Raw genomic sequence first — 20,300 nt, 5'->3', positions numbered from 1 at the left:
CGCGTGCAAATGCTTGACAAAGGTGATCTTCCCCCATGCCAAAGGACAGCAATGAGAAGCCTTAGTCAACAGTGCTTGTTCCTTGCATTGGAGCAGCACAACCTGAGAGTGAAACCCCAGGTCCTGTGTCTGATCACCCCACAGGCAGCCCTTATTGTCAGTCACCACCTCAAGTAAATCATCCATGCCCACAGCCGTGGCAAGGCAGCAGCAGCAGGACCTGACCCTTCCCCTCTCCCAGGTCCTTCTTACCTGTGTGCCCCTACATTAGCTTTAGCAAAAGGAACACATGTGGACGTCCCTCCCCGTACCACTGGAGATCAAAGCCGTGACAGATTGGTTTATTGCAATGCTGTGGGTTGTTCCTTGCCAAAACCGAACAGATTTTATAAAATGGAACCAAAAGATCCCTTTGAAATGGTCACTGACTGCCAGCAAAAACGTGCCTGAACTGTTACTTCACTCATCTCAACTCTGCTCCAGAGTTTCACTGGTTTTCTAATCAGAGTTCAAATCCGTTTAATACAAACTGTGCAGAGTGGAGAATGGAAGCAGCTCCGGGCAAGTTGCTTCCTGCATGCCCGTGTCTGAACTCTGAACTGAGCTCTGTGCCTGGGAACCAGCATGACAAACTTGCAGGAATGAGCTCCGCCACCTTTAAGACACCCACCTGATGCTGCCTCCAGCCAAAAGCTCATCTAGGGCAGGGCTGAGCACTGCACTTGCATAAACGATCCACTTTCCTCACCCCACAACGGATCAGATGCACCTGGAAAAAAAAAGTACGTGCTAATTCCAAAGCAGTGGCTCAGTCCAGTTGACAACCCAGACTTTTATGCATTTATTTAATATGCTGGCCACAAGCCAAACTGACACCATTCCAATGGCCTTCTAATGAACTGGTGAAGTCAGCGCACAATGTATGCCCTAAGATTTACTTCAAAAATAAACCTCAGGACACGGTATTTGCACGACACAAGACACTCTTCATATAGCTAAGAACCATGTGTTTATTTGTAAGAGATATGCAGAAACATAGGGAAGAACTTTTCTACATTAGAGGTCAACTACCTGCACTATTATCCTCTGTTAGTGCAGGGAAAGGTCTTGTTTGCAGATCTTACAAATACATGCTAAATAAAATACAGATTGCAGTTGCCTCCTCGAGCTGGTGATGCTTCAGTCACTGCTGGTGAGACTGTGACCAAACAGGCGCCACAGCAGCCCACAGTGAGCTCAGTGATGGAACAGCCGAAGGTTGGTGTGGATAAGAGTTATTCCCAGCTCATTGCAAGCTTCAATCACAACCTCGTCAGCAGCAGAGCCAGATGGGGCAGCGATGAACTGAACTCCACTCTGAACAAAGAGATAAGCAGAGGGATTAGAGGACTGAAACTGCCCTGAAAAGGAACTGGCAGCCTCAGTTCTTCATTAACATCTCACTCCAAGCACTGAAAAAAAGCACAGCCTCCACTGCCCAAAGCAATTCAAAGAGGAGTTCCTCACGTGAGCGCTCAGCTCTTTTCATCCTAAACCAACAACCCCAGCAATGGCAAGATAATCACCATCCACATGAGGCCAGTAACCACACCACCACCCTGCCCAGGACACAGCACCCTCAGCACAGAACAGAGGCATTCCCCAGAGCTGTGCACTGTGCTCAAGCAGGAAGCCCAGCCAGGATGAGACCTTACCCGTTTGGCTCTGTCAACATTATCCCTAAAAGGGAAGAACGCATCGGAGCTGAGGGAGACAGCAGTCAGCTTGGCAATCCACTGCTTCTTCTCAGCTTCTGTCAGCTGTGCAGGCACCTCTTCAAACATGGCCTGCCACTTCACCAGGTCCTCATCCTGGAGGAATGAGAAATGCCAGCTCAGCCCCAAGGCACCAGCTGCTGGCAGCACCCAGCAGGGGCACGTCAGGATGAGCGATGGTGTCCCTCTGACCCAGTGCAGCTGCGCTTTCTGCTCCCACAGCTCTGCTGCTGACAACCTCACACCAGAAATCTGACAATCCCAAGTGATGGTGGGAAGGCGCTGCCAATGTCAGCCCTTCCTGCATCCTTTGAACACCTCCTCCTCCCCTCTGCACCCCAAAATTCAAGGATCTCCTCCAAGATGCTCTGTTCAGCCTGCCTGCAGAGTGCTGCTCTGTGTCAATGCCAGCACACACCACCTGGGTGCAGAGGATGACTTCATGAACGGCAAACAGCAGAGCAGCTTGGTTTGTGATTCACCTTCTGAACAGCACTGGCGTTCTTATCCCCTTAAACCAGCAGCCACTCCGAGATGATTCATTCAGTCCCCAGTCCAGCTCTTGGCTTTCAATACTTAAAAAGGGCATGCTATTTTCTTGTCTCACTTGCACTGAGGAGGTCAAAGCGATTCCGGGAATCCAAAATGCCACAGAAGCAAACAGCAAAGCGCCAGAGGAACAGCCAGCAGGCACGATGGGGCAGGGAGAGCTTAAAAACTGAGGCTTTAACTCTGCCTCAACACCAGGGACAAACATCCAAGGACACCAAGCTGCACACCAACGTGCAGAGCAGGCTCCAGGACCTCAGGAGACCTCAGGACCATCGGGGAACCCTCTTACCTCTCCAATGGTGCCAGTGACGTACTGATCGATGGCGTTGGAGATCTCTGCTCTCTTCACTCCTGCTCTGAACTTCATGGAGAGCACACGTGGGTGGTGCCGCAGCCACCAGTTGTTGGCCTTGTCACCAGCCAGGCGCGTGCAGTGGATGCGGGACTGCTGGCCTGCCCCGATGCCAATGACCTGAAGAGTGCACACAAAGCACCATCACACCCCACTTCAGAGCAATTAGCAAGGACCTCCCATAAATTAGTTGCTCCTTACTGGATCCGAGAGAAAGCATAGGTGATCAGCAAGGAAGACAAGGAAAACAACTGCATCCCCAGTCCCATCCCCTGGATATAGGGACAGACAACCTTGAAGCCATGTGCCACAGCCCAAAGCACAATGCAAACAAGCCCTGGCATCTTATCTAGGCAAGTGCAAGCTTGCACTGGAGAGAAAGCCAACTCTTAGAGCGCTGACACTACTGAAAATTAAATGTTGCTGGGGAGCCTTGGTTACTGGACACTGGCAGTACAACACCAGCTTCACTCTCCTCAGGAATCAGGGAAACTCAGTACTGTCAGGGTCAGCATATTATGCTTTCATACCTCATTACATTCAAGTCTGGAGCCGGACCAGGCAATGCTGTGCGTCTGTGGCAAGCTCTCACACTCCCCTTCAGCCAAGATGAAACGATCAGTGCATAAACACAGCTACTGAGCTGGGGGTCTGCCTGCTGCTCCTCAGCCCTCTGCCACAAGAGCATGCCAGGCACACAAATACACCATCTAGTCACACCGTGGCTGTCAAACCTCAGGCTGATAGTTTTCCTTCCACAGATTTCAGAGGTTCTGCTTCCCAAAAAAAGAGCTCCTGCCATTTCGTACCAGAGATCTGTCAGAAAGCAAGACTCTCTTCCATAATTTCCTGCCCCTACGAGGCCAGAGCTGAACTGTTCACCAGACTGCTCGCATGGGGTATCACTCCAGGGATGCTGTGTTGAAGCCAGCACTTCTGGCCACCGCCTCAGAGTTTCCAGCTCAGGCTGCAGCAGATGGTAAAGCTATAAGTCAAGCACTGCCCTCAAAGGAATGAATCATTTGTCTTTAATTAATCAAGGCACAGTGACTTCACCTCTTACCAGAACCATAAAAACATGCTGCTGGATGCTGTTCCCTCAAGGAACAAATGAAAGAGTTGGGCTGCTATCTAATATCATCTGCTCAGCTGTAACTAAACAATCACCAGCACTTAGTAAACTCATAAGGATATTAAATAGATTCTGTGCTCCTCATGGCTTAGGGACACGTCCCCCCCAGCAAACACTCCTTGATGTCTAACCTGAATTTCTCACACTCCATCTGTTTGACCTTCTAACTTGCATGGGATTTTGCATCTCAAGGGAGCTCAGTGCCAGCTGCACACAGCTGCATGGTCGCATCAGTGGAGGTTCTTCTTCCCTACACATCCAAGAGGGATTACAATCATCACACAGCACACACCTTCACTCACATAGCCTTTAAGTGTGGGCTTAGCAAGGCAGGTCAGGCCAGCACAAAAGTTCATAGCTGGAGTTGCAGACCAAAGAGAGTCCCAGACAGTGTTCTGGCTAAAGGATGCATCCTGTAAGTTACACACTTTGGCTCAAAGCAAAGCCAAACATGTCCCATAAGTGGAATATGTGGGAAAGCATGGAGTGGATGAGATGGGTAATGCCCAAAGAAACTCTGCAAAATGATGCAGGTTAGCCTGAATTTGGTCAGATTTACTGTGATGAATGAGTGAAAACAGAAGTCCTGAACGTACCTGGAATTATAAAATCAAATAAAGGGCTTCACAATTGAGAGGGCAGTGTGGCACTGGTGGAGAACAGTACACTAAACTAACAGGTTTGGTTTATCCTACTGTGCAGAGAACAAAGAAAGAATAATTTTGAGTTGCCAAAGTCAAACAGTATGACTGGAGAAAGTGCAAGCCAGCACGTTGCAGACTTGGGCTCAGCTGCACTGAAAGTCAGACAAAAGGAGTGGAAGTGTTTATTGCAATTAGTGGCAGTTGACTTCCTGCAAATTAAGTGACACTCAGGCCCATTAATGCTTCCTCCCACTCCAGCCTTCCCTAGGACTCATTAACACCAAGCCCCAGCTGGAGCAGTAGTGAAGCCAGGCTGTCAAAAAGGCTCTGGTTATCTGATGCAAGGGAGTGTTGGAACAGAACAGAAACAGTGCAAAGCTGAAACAACCCCTGGAAAAACAAAAGCAATGGAACTGAAAGAACACTGGATTCCCCCAGCGTGGCTCACATAACCTCAATAAGTCACATCCTGGAAATGGATTTGAACTGGAAATTACTTCTTGTTCCCCACTCTCGATTCCTGCTATTTTCTTTTGCACCCAAATATTCCTGAGCACAGCTGGTGTCACATCACAGTAGGAGATATCATCAGCAGTTAATTCTGCACAGCATCACCACAACAAACCTGAACTTAGCAGCATCTTAAGACTCTTTTTCTGTGGACATCATTTCCTGCCCATCTTGGGAACAACGGTCTCACCGCTGAACAGCCTCAAGAGGCTTTTTTGACATTTCAAACCTGGGAGGCAGCTGCAATCTGAGCTCTTCCATCATCACCTGCAGCATGCTACACTGCTATTTCTGCATTTGGACTCTTAGAAGTCTCATTAGGAAGACATTAAGCTTTGATTTGAACACAGATCTGCCACTCTTGTTGAGTAAGCGACTGGAATGGCTGCTGACCTTTACAAGACAGACTGCAGCATACAAACCTCTCCTCTTTGCCTTTCCTGTCACATATACAGCAAACCAAGACAATGTACATTAATACTTGACTGAAATACATCCCTGCAAATACACAAAGCATCAATGAAGCAAGGCTGCTTACACCCCTGCCTGCCCACACTGCCTTCCACGCCTCCCTCATGCCTTCTTCCTTCCATATGGCACACACATTACCACACACACAGCGCAGAAGCAGCTGCAGCAACATGGTAAGTCTAGATTTAACAAAGCACTAAGGAAACTGCTGCTGTATTAAGGGAAAAGGAGCAAAGATAGTGTCACCTTTGTTCTGGGGCCATGAGAATTAATGCTCTTGAGGACAGAGATCCATTCAAGAGCAAGAAAAAAACAGTAAGGAAAAGGAAAGAAAAATGCCAGGTCTCCAGAGAGGTGTTTTCAAGAGCCATGCAGCACGTGAGCCTAAAAAATACTGTGAGGCAGTGCTGCAGTGTTTCCAGGCTGTAAAAACAATCTGACACATGCAGATGTAAGAACAGCACTGCAGTTCATTCACAGGCTGTACCTGAAACACATCGATCATTTGCTTGATGCATCTTGGTAACTTATGAGACCACCAGCATTCTTTGGCTTCTATTTCTGAATCATTACGATTTTTAAACAACCTGAGTTAAGGAAAGGTTGTGGAGAGCACAGAGCCAGCTGAACAACAGCATTACAAGCATGAGCCTCTGGGCCAAAATAAAATAGTAATAATTTTCAACACGTTTACAACAACTTTGGGATTACTGACTTGAACTGAACACCTAGTGATGACTTAGGACTTCAGAATTCAAGATCAGTATCCCACATGTGATAACACCCCCCTGAATTCCAACATCCATTGTAAGCTCTTAAAAACCAAGAAGCACAGAAGATTCCTGATGCCCGCAGGGTGTTAGAATGAAAATAAAATAAAGCTCTGACCCATTGGGACAGTCAGAATCCAGCTGTGAAAGCTACTGTCACTTCCTAAGGCTTTAAACAGACCACAGCATATGCACATGCCCTCACAAAACGACTAAAGGCAGAACAGTTACAAAGAAATGACTCAAGGCCTAACTAGCAGAAGCACGTAAGAGCTTTTCCAACCCTATCATTGAAAGAGCCAGCCTTGTCATTATCATGAAAAAAATATATTAGGTTTAGGTTTTGAAGCTACTTTAAGAGAAACACGCTTAGCTACTGTTCTGTTCTAGGGCAGTTCATCTGTATTTCATAGAACCATAGAAGGGCCAGGGTTGGAAAGGACCACAATGATGATTGTCAGGTTTCAACCCCCTGCTATGTGCAGGGTCACCAACCACCAGACCAGGCTGCCCAGAGCCACATCCAGCCTGGGATATTTGTTTCATAGCTTCCTCTGTGCTAAATGATTTTAAACCCTGTGCCTGACCAAAGCACTCTGATCAGCTTGGCTTGGAAGCACCGTCCCCAGAGCAGTTCTGGTTTGGTTACCTGCCCATCCTTGGCGTAGCACACTGAGTTGGACTGGGTGTATTTGACAGCAATGCTGGCAACAATCAGGTCTCGGACAGCAGACTCAGGCAGCTGAAACAAAAATGCCACTGTCAATCTCACTGACTCAATCTTACCAGGTCCAGATCGTTCTATTGGCGGCCCTCATCCTGCAAAGCCTTCTGGATTTGCTTCCTGCCCTCAGAAGTGCTCACAGGCCAAAAGCTGAGCATATACTCACCTGTGCACAGCACCATAATAGCAGCTCATGAAATCTGCATCAAATGATGATTCAAGTACACTCCATTGCTGATTTATTAATATGATTTTTATTACCTCAAGGTCTGAGCTTGCTTCTGATCCTGTGACTAATAACGTACTCATTAACATCTGTTTTTCTAATGAGAACAGTGAGACACTGGAATAACTAACAGCTATCTGATGATGTGGACCCTAAGTGATGAGCAACATCAGGAAGGCCTGAGTTTATGCACTGTATATAAGAGGGGGAACAACACAGTGAGTCAGAGTGGCATCACAGTGGATGCCTAGAACACACCGTCTCACCCTAAGAAATGAAACAAGGTGACTTCTCAGAAATAAGAAATATAAATATTTTGGTAGTCTGAAATAAAGGACAGGGCCCAGCTTCTCTTATTTACACAGGAATCGAAACAAAAGCAAACTACCCTGGTTTGCCCAAGCATTTTTGGCCAAAAAGCTTGCTGCACTGTTTTGTAGAAAGCTTCATGCCGTTAAAATGCAAGAGGTCTTAAAATACAACAGGGCTGACTTCCTTGATGAAAGCACATCATGTAGCTCTACCAGTTTTTTAGCTCCTTTATCTTCTAAGACTTACAGTTTTATTCTTTGTGACAACGTTCTTGAACAAGGACTGGTCAATGACTGCACTGTTCCTCTTCTGCATGAGCTGCAATCCATAGAGGGTTCGAATCTCATTGTCATCTGGCTCATAATTAGGGTCCATCTAAAAGCCAACAGACAGGGCAATAAAACACTGAGCTCTTCAAAGCTCCAGTAACAGCTTAGGTTGGAACATTCTCAAAAGAATCCAGAAGTGAACTGTTCAGAGAAAGCAGTGTTAGAACATCAGGAGGAGTTAGAATTAATTGGAGCACTAAGGTCTCAACAGCAGGAGGTGACAATGAAAGGGTGAAGAGGGGTGGAGCAGTTTACATGCTGATATACAACCATCCGTGTCGAAAGCCAACAGATCTACAAAGCCTTCCCATCTTTCACAAAGCATCCACACACACAGCAAAGTCAGAAATATTTTGAGGAGAGTTCCTATACACCTGAATGCACGACTCCCAAAGCCTTCAACATCAAACCAGTGCACACGATTATTTCCAGAGATGCACTTCCTTGGGGAACACCCATAGAAGCTTGCAGCACAGTTAAGCCACACAAGAGTACGGGGCCAAGTTAAATGGAACTCTTAAACTGCATTAAGGTCTACCCAAGCACAGGTCATTTAGAGTTCTGACAGCCCCTGTTCAGCTAACTGAGACATGAAGTAAACCAGGTTAAGGCTACTAGCTCCAAATACAACCATGTACACACTTGGTATGGTTTTGCTAATCCCTTGAAGTTACTTCAGATCAACTCTCCTTAGTACCCCTGTTCAGACAGGCCCTAAAGCTACAGACTTAACCAATACAACCTCATCCTTGCCAAGCTAATTGAATTCAGGAGGTAATCAGCTGCCAAGATTGTCTGCAATTTCATTCCTTCCTTGCCTGAAGCTCCGGAGCCATCTTCTACAGTTCCCTTGGTAGCAAGGCTACAATTGCAATTTCAGCTAAGCCTTGGATTTTCTTCCTGTAATGTTAATGTTCTGCACTCAGATTCAGGCAGAAGTAGGATGTGTTTGGCTTACACTGCAGGGAAGTCTGGACTCCCTGGTCCAGATAGCTGTGGGTGCTATGCAGACACTAACATCTGGTACAGGGAGAGCACTGCAGGGCTGGAGGGCAGCAGGACTACAAACCTGGAGGACACAGTAAGCACCATTCTTCTTTTTGGAAAGGATTTTGAGAGCTTCTTCCTCATAGCCAGGAGCTACCACACCATCAGATACCTGCAACACAGAGATCTCAGCACCTATGTCAAAAAGAGAGGGGCTAACACTGCAAACTCTCCCTGCCATATCCAGAAAGGCAAAGGTTTGCCTCTCAGAGGTCTCTAAGTACTATATAGTACTGAAGGCATTACTACAGCATCTGTTTCACTCCTTGAAACAGGAAACAGCAGTGATGTTCAGCCCATAGCAGGAGTTAGGAGAAAAAAAACCCCAAACCTCTCTTTATACACAACAGAATTGATAACTAATGTACTCTTCTAGGGGTAAAACTACCTACGTGTGACATCCTCGCTTCTCAGCTCCAACATGCCTAAAACATAATTATATATATTATAGTTATTTCAACAGTGATCCTCTTGATGACACAGAAAGTCAACCAAACACTGCCTTAACAGTGCTGAAGATGAGTTTACATTAATCAGTGCCATGAAGCATGAAGATTAAACGTATTTCGTTCCTATCCTCATCACATAACAACGATGGGTTTTTTGCTCTGTTGTTTTAATCGAGTACCAAATGTTGTCCTCACAAACACCACCTTTCATTTATTTGCAAAGACATCTCCAATGCACAACACAGCCTCTTGCACCGTGCTTTCTCCTCTCAAGAAAATCAGAAGCAACACATAGCAGGATGAGTGTCCTGTAAAGCATCAGCTCCCAGCACCCCAGGCACTGAATCATCTGAACAGCCAATAAATGGCTTTAAGTTAAACAGGTCAAATCCAAACACGAATGGCTGCCACAAACCAACGACTCCATCAACTGTGATGCTCCCTTTTCCCTCAAATGATTTACTGCTGCTTAACGAACCTCTCTGGAAATAATCTTAGCAGTAGGCACATCACAGATATCAGACAAGGCAATGAAGTCACCGAAAGAAGACATCCGATCAGCACCTGCAAAATGACATTTTCTAGTCATTCATCCAACTGTGGCAGAACATTTCCACAATCATACACTGGCTTTCTGTGGGCAATGACCAAAAGTGGTCCCTAAAGTAGTGAAAAATGAAGCACACGTGCCAATGTATCCTTTAACTTGACTGTACCTATGTTCACTTTGTCTTCCATAATCTGTCAGGTTTATTTTTTTTGCCACAGACAATGAGATAATCAGCAAAGTACCTCAGCTAAGCTGAGGAGGAAATTTTGATTTCTAAGTGTTTGGGTTTTTTTTGTAAGCTCTGAACTGCAAAAGTATATAGAAAAAAAAATATTGGGTAGAAACATTCCTGTTCAAGTAAGTATTCCCTAACAGGAATCTCATCTGCAGAAGGCTGAGTGTGCTTCCAGCCTTAGCTCACTTGGACAGCAGATTCTGATATGTGGGCAGTCAGTTGCTTATGGAGAAAAACCTAAAGAGGAGGAGTAGACTACAAAGGGGAGAGCCAGCAAAAAGCAAAACAGGCTGTTGAGAGTAGAGCCTTAAGCAGAACTCTTGGGACAGGTTAGTTTATTCCCGGGCCTCTCACCTCTGCTTCGAGCGTAGGCAGATGCCAAGGGTGTCAAGGTCTTGTGTAAATCATGCACCATGCAGACTTGTGCCTCCTCCTCGCTGAGAGGTATTCCAACAGCAGCACCTAGTGGGAAACACAAGCAGGGCACTCAAACCAGAACCCTTCCCTCGAGCCCTGCCCCTGGGGCCCTGTTAAGACACAGGTACCACTGGCAGGGCCTGCCAAAAGTCAGTCTGTTCAAAGAGAAAAGTATGGCAGCAAGGAGCCACTCTACCTGCAGGACTGACGTGTTTGAAGGAGGCTGCAGCAGGGATCCCTAATGCCTGCTTGAGTTCCTTCACCAGCTGCCAGGCGTTGAGAGCATCACACAGGTTGATAAACCCTGGAGAGCCATTCACCACTGCAAGTGTAGAGTACAAACAGATTAAAGCAGGCAAGGCCCTCTCCCTAGAGTCTGCAGAGATTGTTTCCCCACCAGGAATGGGAATTGGTACAACACTGCTCTTTAAAAATGACCCAGGCTCCTCAGCAATAGGCTAACCATCCTGGAAAGCTTCAGTGGCTAAACTAAATGCATGGCATCTCCAGTTATTGTCAAATTAACCATTCAGAGCCACAAAGCTTAGAGCAAAGTGCTTGATCTGGCACAGATTTCTGACGAAAGGACCAAGAGTAAAAGTCCTTTGGAAGTCTGCTCCCAAAACCTTTTACCCCAGCACACATAAAACTGCAAGATCAGCACTGACAAAGCAGGACTGGGATCATTTCAGAAGCTTAAACAACTCTTGTCTCTTGAAATGTAACAATACGTAGCCAGATAGGTGAATGCAATATTATTCTGCTGCCAAACCCAGGAGGCAGACTTGAAAGCGAATCAGTTTCCAGTACAGGAGTAGAAAAGCCTCCTAGAAGATACAAGGCAGAGCTTCTTTTCACCAGCACTAAAAATGATCTTAAGAAAGTCTGGCAACTTTTGTTCTCTCCAAACTAGAGATTCCCCCATGGCATAAGGCTGTGGTGGGTGTGCACCTGGTAAAAAGGAGAAGACAGACACCAGGCGTGTCTCAACCCTTGCAAGTGAGACTGGTATTCCCTGACACTGTCACCATTAGCAGCAACAGTACTCTGGAAAATTGAGGCAATAAACCCCTGCTCAAAACTGTCACAGAAGGAAAAGTAACAGAAATCATTCAAACCCGGAGAAGAACAGCTTGATTCCTGGACAGCAACTGGGGACATGAAAAGACTGGGCATGTACTAAATGAAGAACAGGAGCAGAAAAGCATCTTGAAACGATGATGACTTGTCCTCTGCAAAACCTCAAGCTGATGTCAAACAAGAAGCCCATTACGTGGAACTGCCTGAAGGTCTTCAGTGTGGACACACCAACTTACACTCAGAGAGAACACGGAGCTCCCATTAAGTCTCATGGGGATAAGGAGACAAGCTTTTCAGTCTCACATGGCTCAACCTTCCCATCACAAACACAGTGCCCCTCAGCATAAAGTGGTTTAAATCAGATACTGCTGGGCATCCCTTGCGTTAGGTACAAGATGGTATCTCATTTCTAAAGGCACTGGCAGACATGCCTGCTCGCCCACCCACCCTCTTTTATTGCTCCCCCTTGCCAGGGCCTCACCTGTCAGGGGAAGCTTAGGCCTGGTGGTGTAGAGCTGTGCAGGACTCTGGTGAGGATTCATGCCGTACCTCAGGGGCAGCTGGGACACCCCCTTGCTGTACTCCTTCCTAAAGTAGTCAGAGATGGCTGCATCGTACTGAGCAGTGTGGGTGAAAGCCTGGGGGCAGAACAGGGGATGCTTGTCAGCTTATAAACATCAACTTCCAAACGATTCGGTGTTTCAAATGAAAGACAAAGTAGCCTTGGCCTCTGCTGTGAGCAAGCATGTCTCACCTTCAGTGCAAGGTGACGTCTGGTTTCTACTGAAGTGTCTTTGTCCTTTGATGCTGCCATCTCTTTAGCTACAGAAGAGTAGTCTGCAGGATCACACACAACTGTCACACGAGCGTGGTTCTTAGCAGCTGCCCGGAGCAAGGCAACTCCTCCTGCAAAAGAAGCATGGAGGAACAAGGCACTTCTCATCTGGACTCAGCACAACCTCAGCATACGAGGCCAAGAAGGGACATGCACCAAGCAGTCACTTGTGCCAGGTGGATGTGCCCACCTCCCCGGGCTCTGTTGAGAAAAGGGGCCATAACAGCATCTTGAAAATGCACGAGGCAGTCAGCTAGTATGATTCAAACCAGTGCTGAAGGTGCAAAAAACAGCACAGCTGCAGGGATGAGAAAGTAATTGAGTCTCATGCTGTGCAGGGCACCTGGGGAAAGAACACCTTCCAGCAGCACAGCCACATCCTGAAGAGGACAGCTATCTGCACATATTGCTTAAACACCATCCTCTGCAACGCGGGGCTGGGGAGGAGTCTACAGGAAGATTTATTTCTCTTCTACCAAGCAACTGAGGTTCTCAAATCCCTCTGCAAATATTAATGAATACTGTGCAGGTCCTCTGTGTGAGATAAAAGGCCATGCCTCCCCCTTAAATCTGACTCTGCACAGCGATTATAACACTTTAAATCATATAGGATACTAGGCTGTAGCAACAGAAAAGCAGAGGCTGGCATTGCTACATACAGAGCAAGTACTACTTCATAAAACATTTAATAAAGAGCTCTGCTGGGCATCGTTTGGGCTAAACTACTGCAAGAAAATTCAATCCCAATCCAATCTCATGGCACAAAACTGTGCCTGCACTGTGCACAAGCTGTCGTGCAGAGATGCTGCAGCGAAGCAAAGGCAAGTCTTTGGGGGTTAATAACCAGCACGAAGAGCAGAACTGCTGATAATACAGGCATCCGTGCTTCTAAACTCAGATCCCTAACTACCCTCCTGCACATGCAGACCCACTTCTTTCCCTGTAATGTCTTCCCAGTTCAGCCTCTTCTCTCCAAAACTGGTTTTTATTTTTATTAAGCTCCAAGAGGTTCTAGAAGAGATTTAATTGGCTCACAGTAGGAAGCATGCTCTACATTCTCCTTCCTTGTAGTCCCTTATGTTGAGCAGTGCACACCTCCCCCATTTGCACAGCATGGCCTGCCAGCCTGTTTAAACAGCCACTTGCTATGGCTTAAAAGCAATGAGGTTTACCCAGCTATGCCTCTCAGTCTCCTCCTTGTAGCCCTCGAGCTCCTCAGCTGACTTCAGTGGAGGAGAAAAAGCCACCAGGAAAACTAATTTCCTGCATGTTCCTAGGAAGTGATGCAGAAGACAGAATTTGTGGCCCATCTTCATTCTTTCCCAGAAGGAGGCAGTTGCAATAAGAGTTGCAGATTTACTACAGTATTAGATGCTCACTACAAACTACATCATGTCAAGGTGAGATTGGCTGTCAAAAGAACTAGTTTGCAAGTTATCAGCAGGTAGTTTCTGCACACAACTTCTGCCTGACACAGAGAAGTTCTCAGTAACACGCTTCCTTCTTGAATATTCTCACAACACACCAGCAGCCTGGCTTGGTTGTCCTTAATTTATTTCCCTATGCCAACAACCATGGATGTGATGTTTTGAGCGTGTGATGAGAATAATCCTGTTGCTGTCAATATGTTCATAGATGACCTGGTAACTATTGCTAGCAGCAAGTAATCCATATGAGCTTAAGTGGCCAGCTCACCTGGAGGCCACAGACAGAAACCTCTTAGGGTACAGGATCCTTTATCTCCTTCCTTTAGTCACAGCACAGAAATTGTTCCTGTGACCATGACTTACAAAAGGGGTACAGCAAAAGCATTTTGTTCCTGCAAGAAAGCATCCTAAAGAGTAACAAACTCACTCCCTGTACTCCCACAAAAATCAAACAGATGTCTGATGATTCCTTACAAGCGCGCAAGGCCTCCAAACAAAAAGGACTGAGATCACTTCAAGAACCATTAAGTCTGCCTGGAGAATAAGTTTATTCTTCCTTTAACTTACCAATGTCAATCTTTTCCACTGCTTCTGGTACAGTTACACCCGGAGAAGACACGGTCTTCACAAAGGGGTAGAGGTTACACACCACAACTCTGAGAATTAAGGAGAAATCAGGGTTACTCAGCAAGAAGTTGCATGGTCAGGCTTGACTTGATATGCACAAGGTATTATCAGTGTTTTTGTGGTGTGATCAATGTAAGATCCTACAGGCAAGGCTTTCTCCAGAAGAATGGTGGTGTACAGCCATGAAGCAAGAGGCGTTACAATGGTGAAACACCATGGGGGGTGGTATCACAGGCACATCCAGGTTATCTCTATGCATTATACAGTGTTACAGTGGTTAGTGCCACAGTTTACAGCTAGCTAAGGAAGAATTCCTTTCAATGTGTGGTCCTGTGTTCAAACGTTTTGTCATTTTGGTGCCATTTCAAAGAACTTCAGAGTGGGCTCTCAGCACTACTGAAAATAAGCACCAACCAACTTTCATGTAATAGCAAGCACTGCAAACAAAGCACAACCAAACCATCTGATTTTCCTCAACTTTTCCAAGAGCAGAAGACACCCTACATGCCACTTTCAGGCATGGACATTATAATTAAGAAAACCAACAACATGTGAAACCTGAGAGGTATTTAGTGCACAGCCTGCGTCCCACAACACAATCCTATGTCTCTGAATTCCTACTATAACTTTTTTTGCCTGTTCTGTTTCCACTGCTCTCTTCTTCCCATCCATTTGTGCCCCTGACCCGTTGCAAACCATCAGCAATCTGTAGACTTTTGCTAATGCTTTTATCTGTGGAAATCAACATAATATCAAGGTTACCTACCCACATCATGTCGGAAAACTTAATGCAACCATACAAAGACCCCCCCTGCTGAGGATCAGCTCCTTCTGCTTTACATAAGATGATCTAAATTATTACTTTGGATGCAAACGCATGACTTGATGTCACTCATGTAAAAACATGACTCCCCTGTAACTCAGCAGAGCCTGCCATTAAAATGCAGTGTATTCTGAACAGCTCCCACTGCAGAGTCATCTATGAGGACTCCTGTGGTTTTAAATTCCAGGTTTTCAAATTCAGCCTGGAAACCCATTCATCCTAGGCACAGGTCCTTTGAAATCATTCAAACAAAAACCACAGAGATGGACTCTGGCCTACTCACCATAGGCAATCTATTCCCCTCTGTCTTGGCTACATCTACAATTTACTATGTATGATTCAACCACTTATTTCTAAACCTAAGTAGTGACAGAAGTGGCTGCTCACAATCACTATGTTGCTAAAATCAAGTAGTTAAAACAGTCGCAAGCTGCCCTGCATAAGAACAGCAAGTAAATGCATTCTAACAAAAAGAGGAGGAATAAATCTTGTGCATGTGTTAGTGCATGAACTGTGTGACTTCATTTTCTGGCTCCAACTCTTTCTCAGGGTGGCCAAGTAAGTTTTCTGGTTTTCATCTGTTTTCTGTCTCACAAACGATGCGTGTTCTTGACCTGCTTTGCACATCTAGTCTTTACTCATGTTGAAACTCAGTAAACATTATGTAAATCTCAAAGGGTATGTTTACTAAGCAAGTACTGCCATCTGATCAAACACCCAGAGCCGAGCTGAGAGGAGCTGCACCAGCTCCAAAAGCACTGAATTCAATTTTGCAGTAACAGTAATAAGGGCCCAACAACAAGTCTCAAAATTCACAGATAAAAATTCCACGGACAACACTTTGTAACTTTGTTTAAATTGTTTGTTCAGTGCAGAAAATCATGCTTTTAAAAACATAACATCTCCCAAGAGGAAGAAGACCGCAGTTTTTCTGGTGTGCAGGTCCCCTACTGCTCCCATCCACCAGCATCCACTGATTTCCAACGTTCATTTCTGATTACTGACACATTGCATCTCACCTTCCCCAGAATTTACCTTACAAGGCTGAAATCTTGTTTGTTCATATCAGCGTTATCTTCTGGAATGTTGCGAGCCAAGATGCCTAGTTACAAAAATAGCACATCCTCATTAAAATACAGAACTGATGCTGCAACAAACACTTTTTTGAATTCAGCACTTCTCTTCAGACTGTGCTTTTCAGATCCATAAGCTTTTTCACTCCAGTTCAGAGGTTCTCAGCCTCTCTTCCATTTTCCTGGCTCTGTGGTTGTTCAAACTCCATATTAACCATTGTTTTTTTGTTTTTTTTTTTTTCCCCCCAATACAAAATTCTGGAGGATTCCAAGTGCTGAACAGCAACCTCAAAGCCATCCTTCATAAACATTCCCTTGGTAACCTGGAAATGCTAAAGCTGACAAGGAGATCATGGAGAGGAAAGAGACACCTGTCACTCATCAGCCAGCAATAAGCAAAGCTATGAAACAACTGAAGCAAGAGGCTGTGCCTCTAGTAGAGCAGCACAGGCAGCTGGCTGAGGTCTTAGAGCCAGGAAAGATCACAGCACGCAGAAATCACCCCCTAAAGACTATATTGTCATGTTCCTTCTGCTGCACACCAAATTCACCTACGGGTTAAAAATCAGTGGAGCTCTCTGCCTGAGCAGGCCTGAAATTGCCTAAACAAAGAAGTCACAAATGCATCTGCAGAGGAGCCCCATTACTTCTAGCTCCAGGGATGGAAAGCTCTAATTGCAGAGATGCCAGCAAAGGAGCAGAGGAAGTAATTCAACCACCACACGCTTCTTCTCCACCTCGTGCATCATACCTCTCCTTTTGCTGCTAGAGCAAATCTGTATTTATTTCTCAGTTCTTCCTCACAATCTTTAAAAAAAACCCACATCCATCAATCTCTTCCTTCCACCCTCCCTGCCCACGGATCTCTCAGACTGGAAACACACCATGAGGAACATACCAGCATGGACTGCAGGATGAAGGGTTTTCACACGTCCTCCTAACATCTCAGGGAACCCTGTCAGGTCCGAAACGTCTCTGCTCAATGAGAAAACACACAGCATCATCAACTGAAGTACCACAATGACTTCACCTACAGGTTCAGTGTTTAATTCGCCTTAGGAGGCATTCTGATCTACTGGCAACGTTAAGATGCATCATTCAGATGCAGAAAGGTGGCAGGGTGAGCTGGATCTCTTGGGTTTATTCGAGGAGTGGAAGGTTGCCATCTTTTGCAACGCCATCCCTTGGGAATACTCGTTCCCATGGACAGGGAAAAGCGACCATCCTTTGCTTCAGGCTTCGCTGACAACCAAGCGAGGGGGGGCAGTAAGTCTGAGTGTCGGACGGCAGAGGACGAGGCTCCACGTGAGGCGCAGCGGTCGCGCAGCGTGGCACGGGACCATAGGCGTACCTGACGGGCAGCCCCGCATCCCTCAGCGTTGCGGCCGTTCCTCCCGAGGCGATGAGGCCCAGACCCAACGCGTTCAGGCTCCTGGCGAACTCCACCAGGCCCGCCTTCTCCGAGACGCTGAGCAAAGCTGAAAGGCGAAAAGGCCGCGACGTGGGAGATGAGGCCTTCAGAAGCTCCGCAACTCTCAAACCCACCCCTCAGCGCATAACTGCCGCGCGGCCGCCATGTTGCGCGCCCCCCCCCCAGCCCCGCGTTACCGAGCTGCTGCCGGGCGGCCATGGCGCGCGTTGCGGGCGAGAAAGGGAAGAAGGAAAGGAGCGATGGAGGGCGGCCCGAGGGGATTTGGGCTCCAGCAGCAGCACCACGTGGGACCTCCGCCCCACCCCGGGTCGAGAGGGCGGGGAGGAAGAGGCAGAGCTCGGGTTAAACGTTGCCGCTTAAAGCGTGTGCTGCAGGGCCAGCTTGGGCCCGTGCGGCTGTGTGGGGAAGTGTGCCCGCGCTGCAGCTGCAGGATGGCCTCTAGCAGCAGTTCTCAGCGGCGTGCTTCATGTTTATTATGGAATCGTGGAGTTGTTCGGCTTGAACAGACCACTAGAATCGCGCAGTCTGACCCCAGCCCGTCCCCCCAGTGCCACATCGTGAGTGCTTCCAGAGATGGTGACCCACTGCTCCCTGTGCCAGCACTGCACCGCTCCTTCTACGAAATTATTCCTACAATCCAACCTGCACCTCCCGTGGTGCGACTTCAGGCCGTCTCCTTTCATCCTAAGTTTTGATTTGGGACTTCCACACGTGCATCTGTTGGGCTTGTACCTCCCAAGGAGCCGCTCCCTGCACGCTGGGAGCAGGCAGGATGTGTGTTAGGAAAGAAGAAATAAATGCAAGTTTGCAGATCCTACAGCAAACTGGGAAGCGCACCCAGAAAACCAGGCTGTTGTGATTTGTGGGTCCGTAGGCTTGGGCAGTATTGTCTGTGTAAGAAAGAGTCGAGCAAGACATACAGAACACTAAATAAAGTTGGTATATGTATTACTCTGAGTAGCAGCTAGTGACAAGCAGTAATAAATTACTGCTCAGGAGCGCGGCTGGGGCCAAATGAAAATATACTGCTAAGTGGTACATGAGCACCATCATTATGAAAATACATACCTTGGAGAGAACTGCTGTTGTACACGGAGCGCAGAGCGGTGCAGCCGAGGTGGGCTTTGGGGATGATGAATGGACGTGAAAATGAAAGATTTGATGGGGCTCTGCTTATTTATCTGGGGTTGGAGAGCAATTGCATATTCTGGGGCAGCATATTCTGGGAGATGCTAAGGACCGCTGTGCATGCTGCTTGCAAAGCAGGGTGTTTGGAGATGCTGCAGATGCAAGCAGATGGCCATGCTGGCCTATGCACAAGAGGACAGAGCTGATACTGCTTTCAGACAAACAAAAAGGCATTATCAGCATAAATAGTGGCATTCGGGATTTTTTGCTTGTCCAGCGACTTTGCTGTCCCTCAATCCAATCCCGTGGATTGAGGTGAGGCTCCTGTTTGCTCAGGAGCTTGTGTGGAAGGGGGGAGGTTTGAGTTTACACCGTGTCCCCTTGGTCTGATGTCCAAGATGGTGTCCATGGCTGTCCTGGCTGTGTGCTGTTGTGTATTGATATAGATGTGACGGAAGCATCCTGGTTTTGGGGTGGCAGCACCAAGAAAATAAATCATCCGCCTCCCAAAATGTTTAGTTTTGCTTTATACAGCTTAACAAATTAACTGGGGGTGATTTTTCTTTGGTGATGTTTACAGGATATTCAAATGCCTTGTGCTCTGCTCACGTTCCTTTATTTATTCGATAGGAGTGATGTCTGACTGGAGTTTTTCTGGTGTTGCAGACAGATGCAGAAAGGTCGCAGGAAGAGCTGTATCTCTGGGATTTATTCAGGGAGTGGAAGGTTGTGATCTTCTGCAGTGCCATCCCTTGGTAATACTCATTCCTGTGGACAGGGAAAAGCGACCATCCTTTGCTTCAGGCTTCACTGATAACTAAGCAAGCAGTTCACCTAACTAAGCGAGAAGTTCACCTTGAACCAAGGCCACAGTAGCATCATACTGGAAATCACAGGAAGAGGTAAATACTACAATTATAGATACTAAATTAAGGTTATTTCTAAATTGTACCAGGCCTACATCCAGAAGAAGAAATTCAGACTTAATTAGCAATGTGCTGTGCTGTGTGAGATGCAAAAGGAGAGTGAAGTTGAATAGACACACAGAAGGGATGGTGTGCCTGGTTTTGCTGTTGTCAGGGCAATACCTTAGATTCCCTTCTTTTGAGACCACAGGGAGTAATAGCAATGCTTTCCAGCTTGGCTGTGAGTCCCTGTTTAAGCTTATTCTCTATTGTTACTTTTTTTCATGGCCAAGAGGAATGTAGAGAAAACAGGTTAATTTGGCTGTGTGTTAATTTGTTAGGGTAGGAGGCCAACCTAGGTTTCTCCAGCTATCACTGCAGCTGCTGGGGGCTGGCAGAAGAGTGGGCTTTACCTAGCAGTGAACCAGGAAAGACCCAATCCAGAATATAGGAACCAAAGCACAAGTCTCTGCAGCCCTGCCTCAATAAGAAAGGT

The 20,300-nt window shown here is 46.7% G+C and overlaps 1 protein-coding gene across 1 annotated transcript; it reads right to left on the bottom strand.

The window, feature by feature from the left end:
• Nucleotides 1-990: 990 nt before the first annotated feature.
• On the bottom strand, nucleotides 991-18,081 carry ATIC (5-aminoimidazole-4-carboxamide ribonucleotide formyltransferase/IMP cyclohydrolase). The gene is made up of 16 exons (XM_048952433.1): nucleotides 17,948-18,081; nucleotides 17,691-17,817; nucleotides 17,238-17,314; nucleotides 16,302-16,368; nucleotides 14,384-14,472; nucleotides 12,309-12,460; nucleotides 12,036-12,192; nucleotides 10,671-10,796; nucleotides 10,412-10,519; nucleotides 9,751-9,836; nucleotides 8,846-8,935; nucleotides 7,694-7,822; nucleotides 6,835-6,927; nucleotides 2,596-2,778; nucleotides 1,695-1,850; nucleotides 991-1,356 (listed from the first exon to the last, which is right to left on the bottom strand). Exons 1-16 carry the CDS (start codon nucleotides 17,967-17,969, stop codon nucleotides 1,237-1,239), a joined length of 1,782 nt encoding a protein of 593 aa, XP_048808390.1. The 5' UTR covers nucleotides 17,970-18,081; the 3' UTR covers nucleotides 991-1,236.
• Nucleotides 18,082-20,300: the final 2,219 nt, after the last annotated feature.

The sequence above is a fragment of the Lagopus muta genome, chromosome 8 (assembly GCF_023343835.1).
Source record: "Lagopus muta isolate bLagMut1 chromosome 8, bLagMut1 primary, whole genome shotgun sequence".
Taxonomy (NCBI): domain Eukaryota; kingdom Metazoa; phylum Chordata; class Aves; order Galliformes; family Phasianidae; genus Lagopus; species Lagopus muta.
This window is presented reverse-complemented; position numbering and strand designations above follow the sequence as displayed.

Bases quoted from the DNA above. Each gene is read 5' to 3' on its own strand.
- ATIC (XM_048952433.1), bottom strand. From the start codon at position 17,969: ATGGCCGCCCGGCAGCAGCTCG. The intron at 17,818-17,947 runs GTAACGCGGGGC...TTCGCCTTTCAG, and splicing joins GGCCGCCCGGCAGCAGCTCG to CTTTGCTCAGCGTCTCGGAG. The intron at 6,928-7,693 runs GTAAGTCTTAGA...TTTTTGTTTCAG, and splicing joins TTGTCACAAAGAATAAAACT to CTGCCTGAGTCTGCTGTCCG.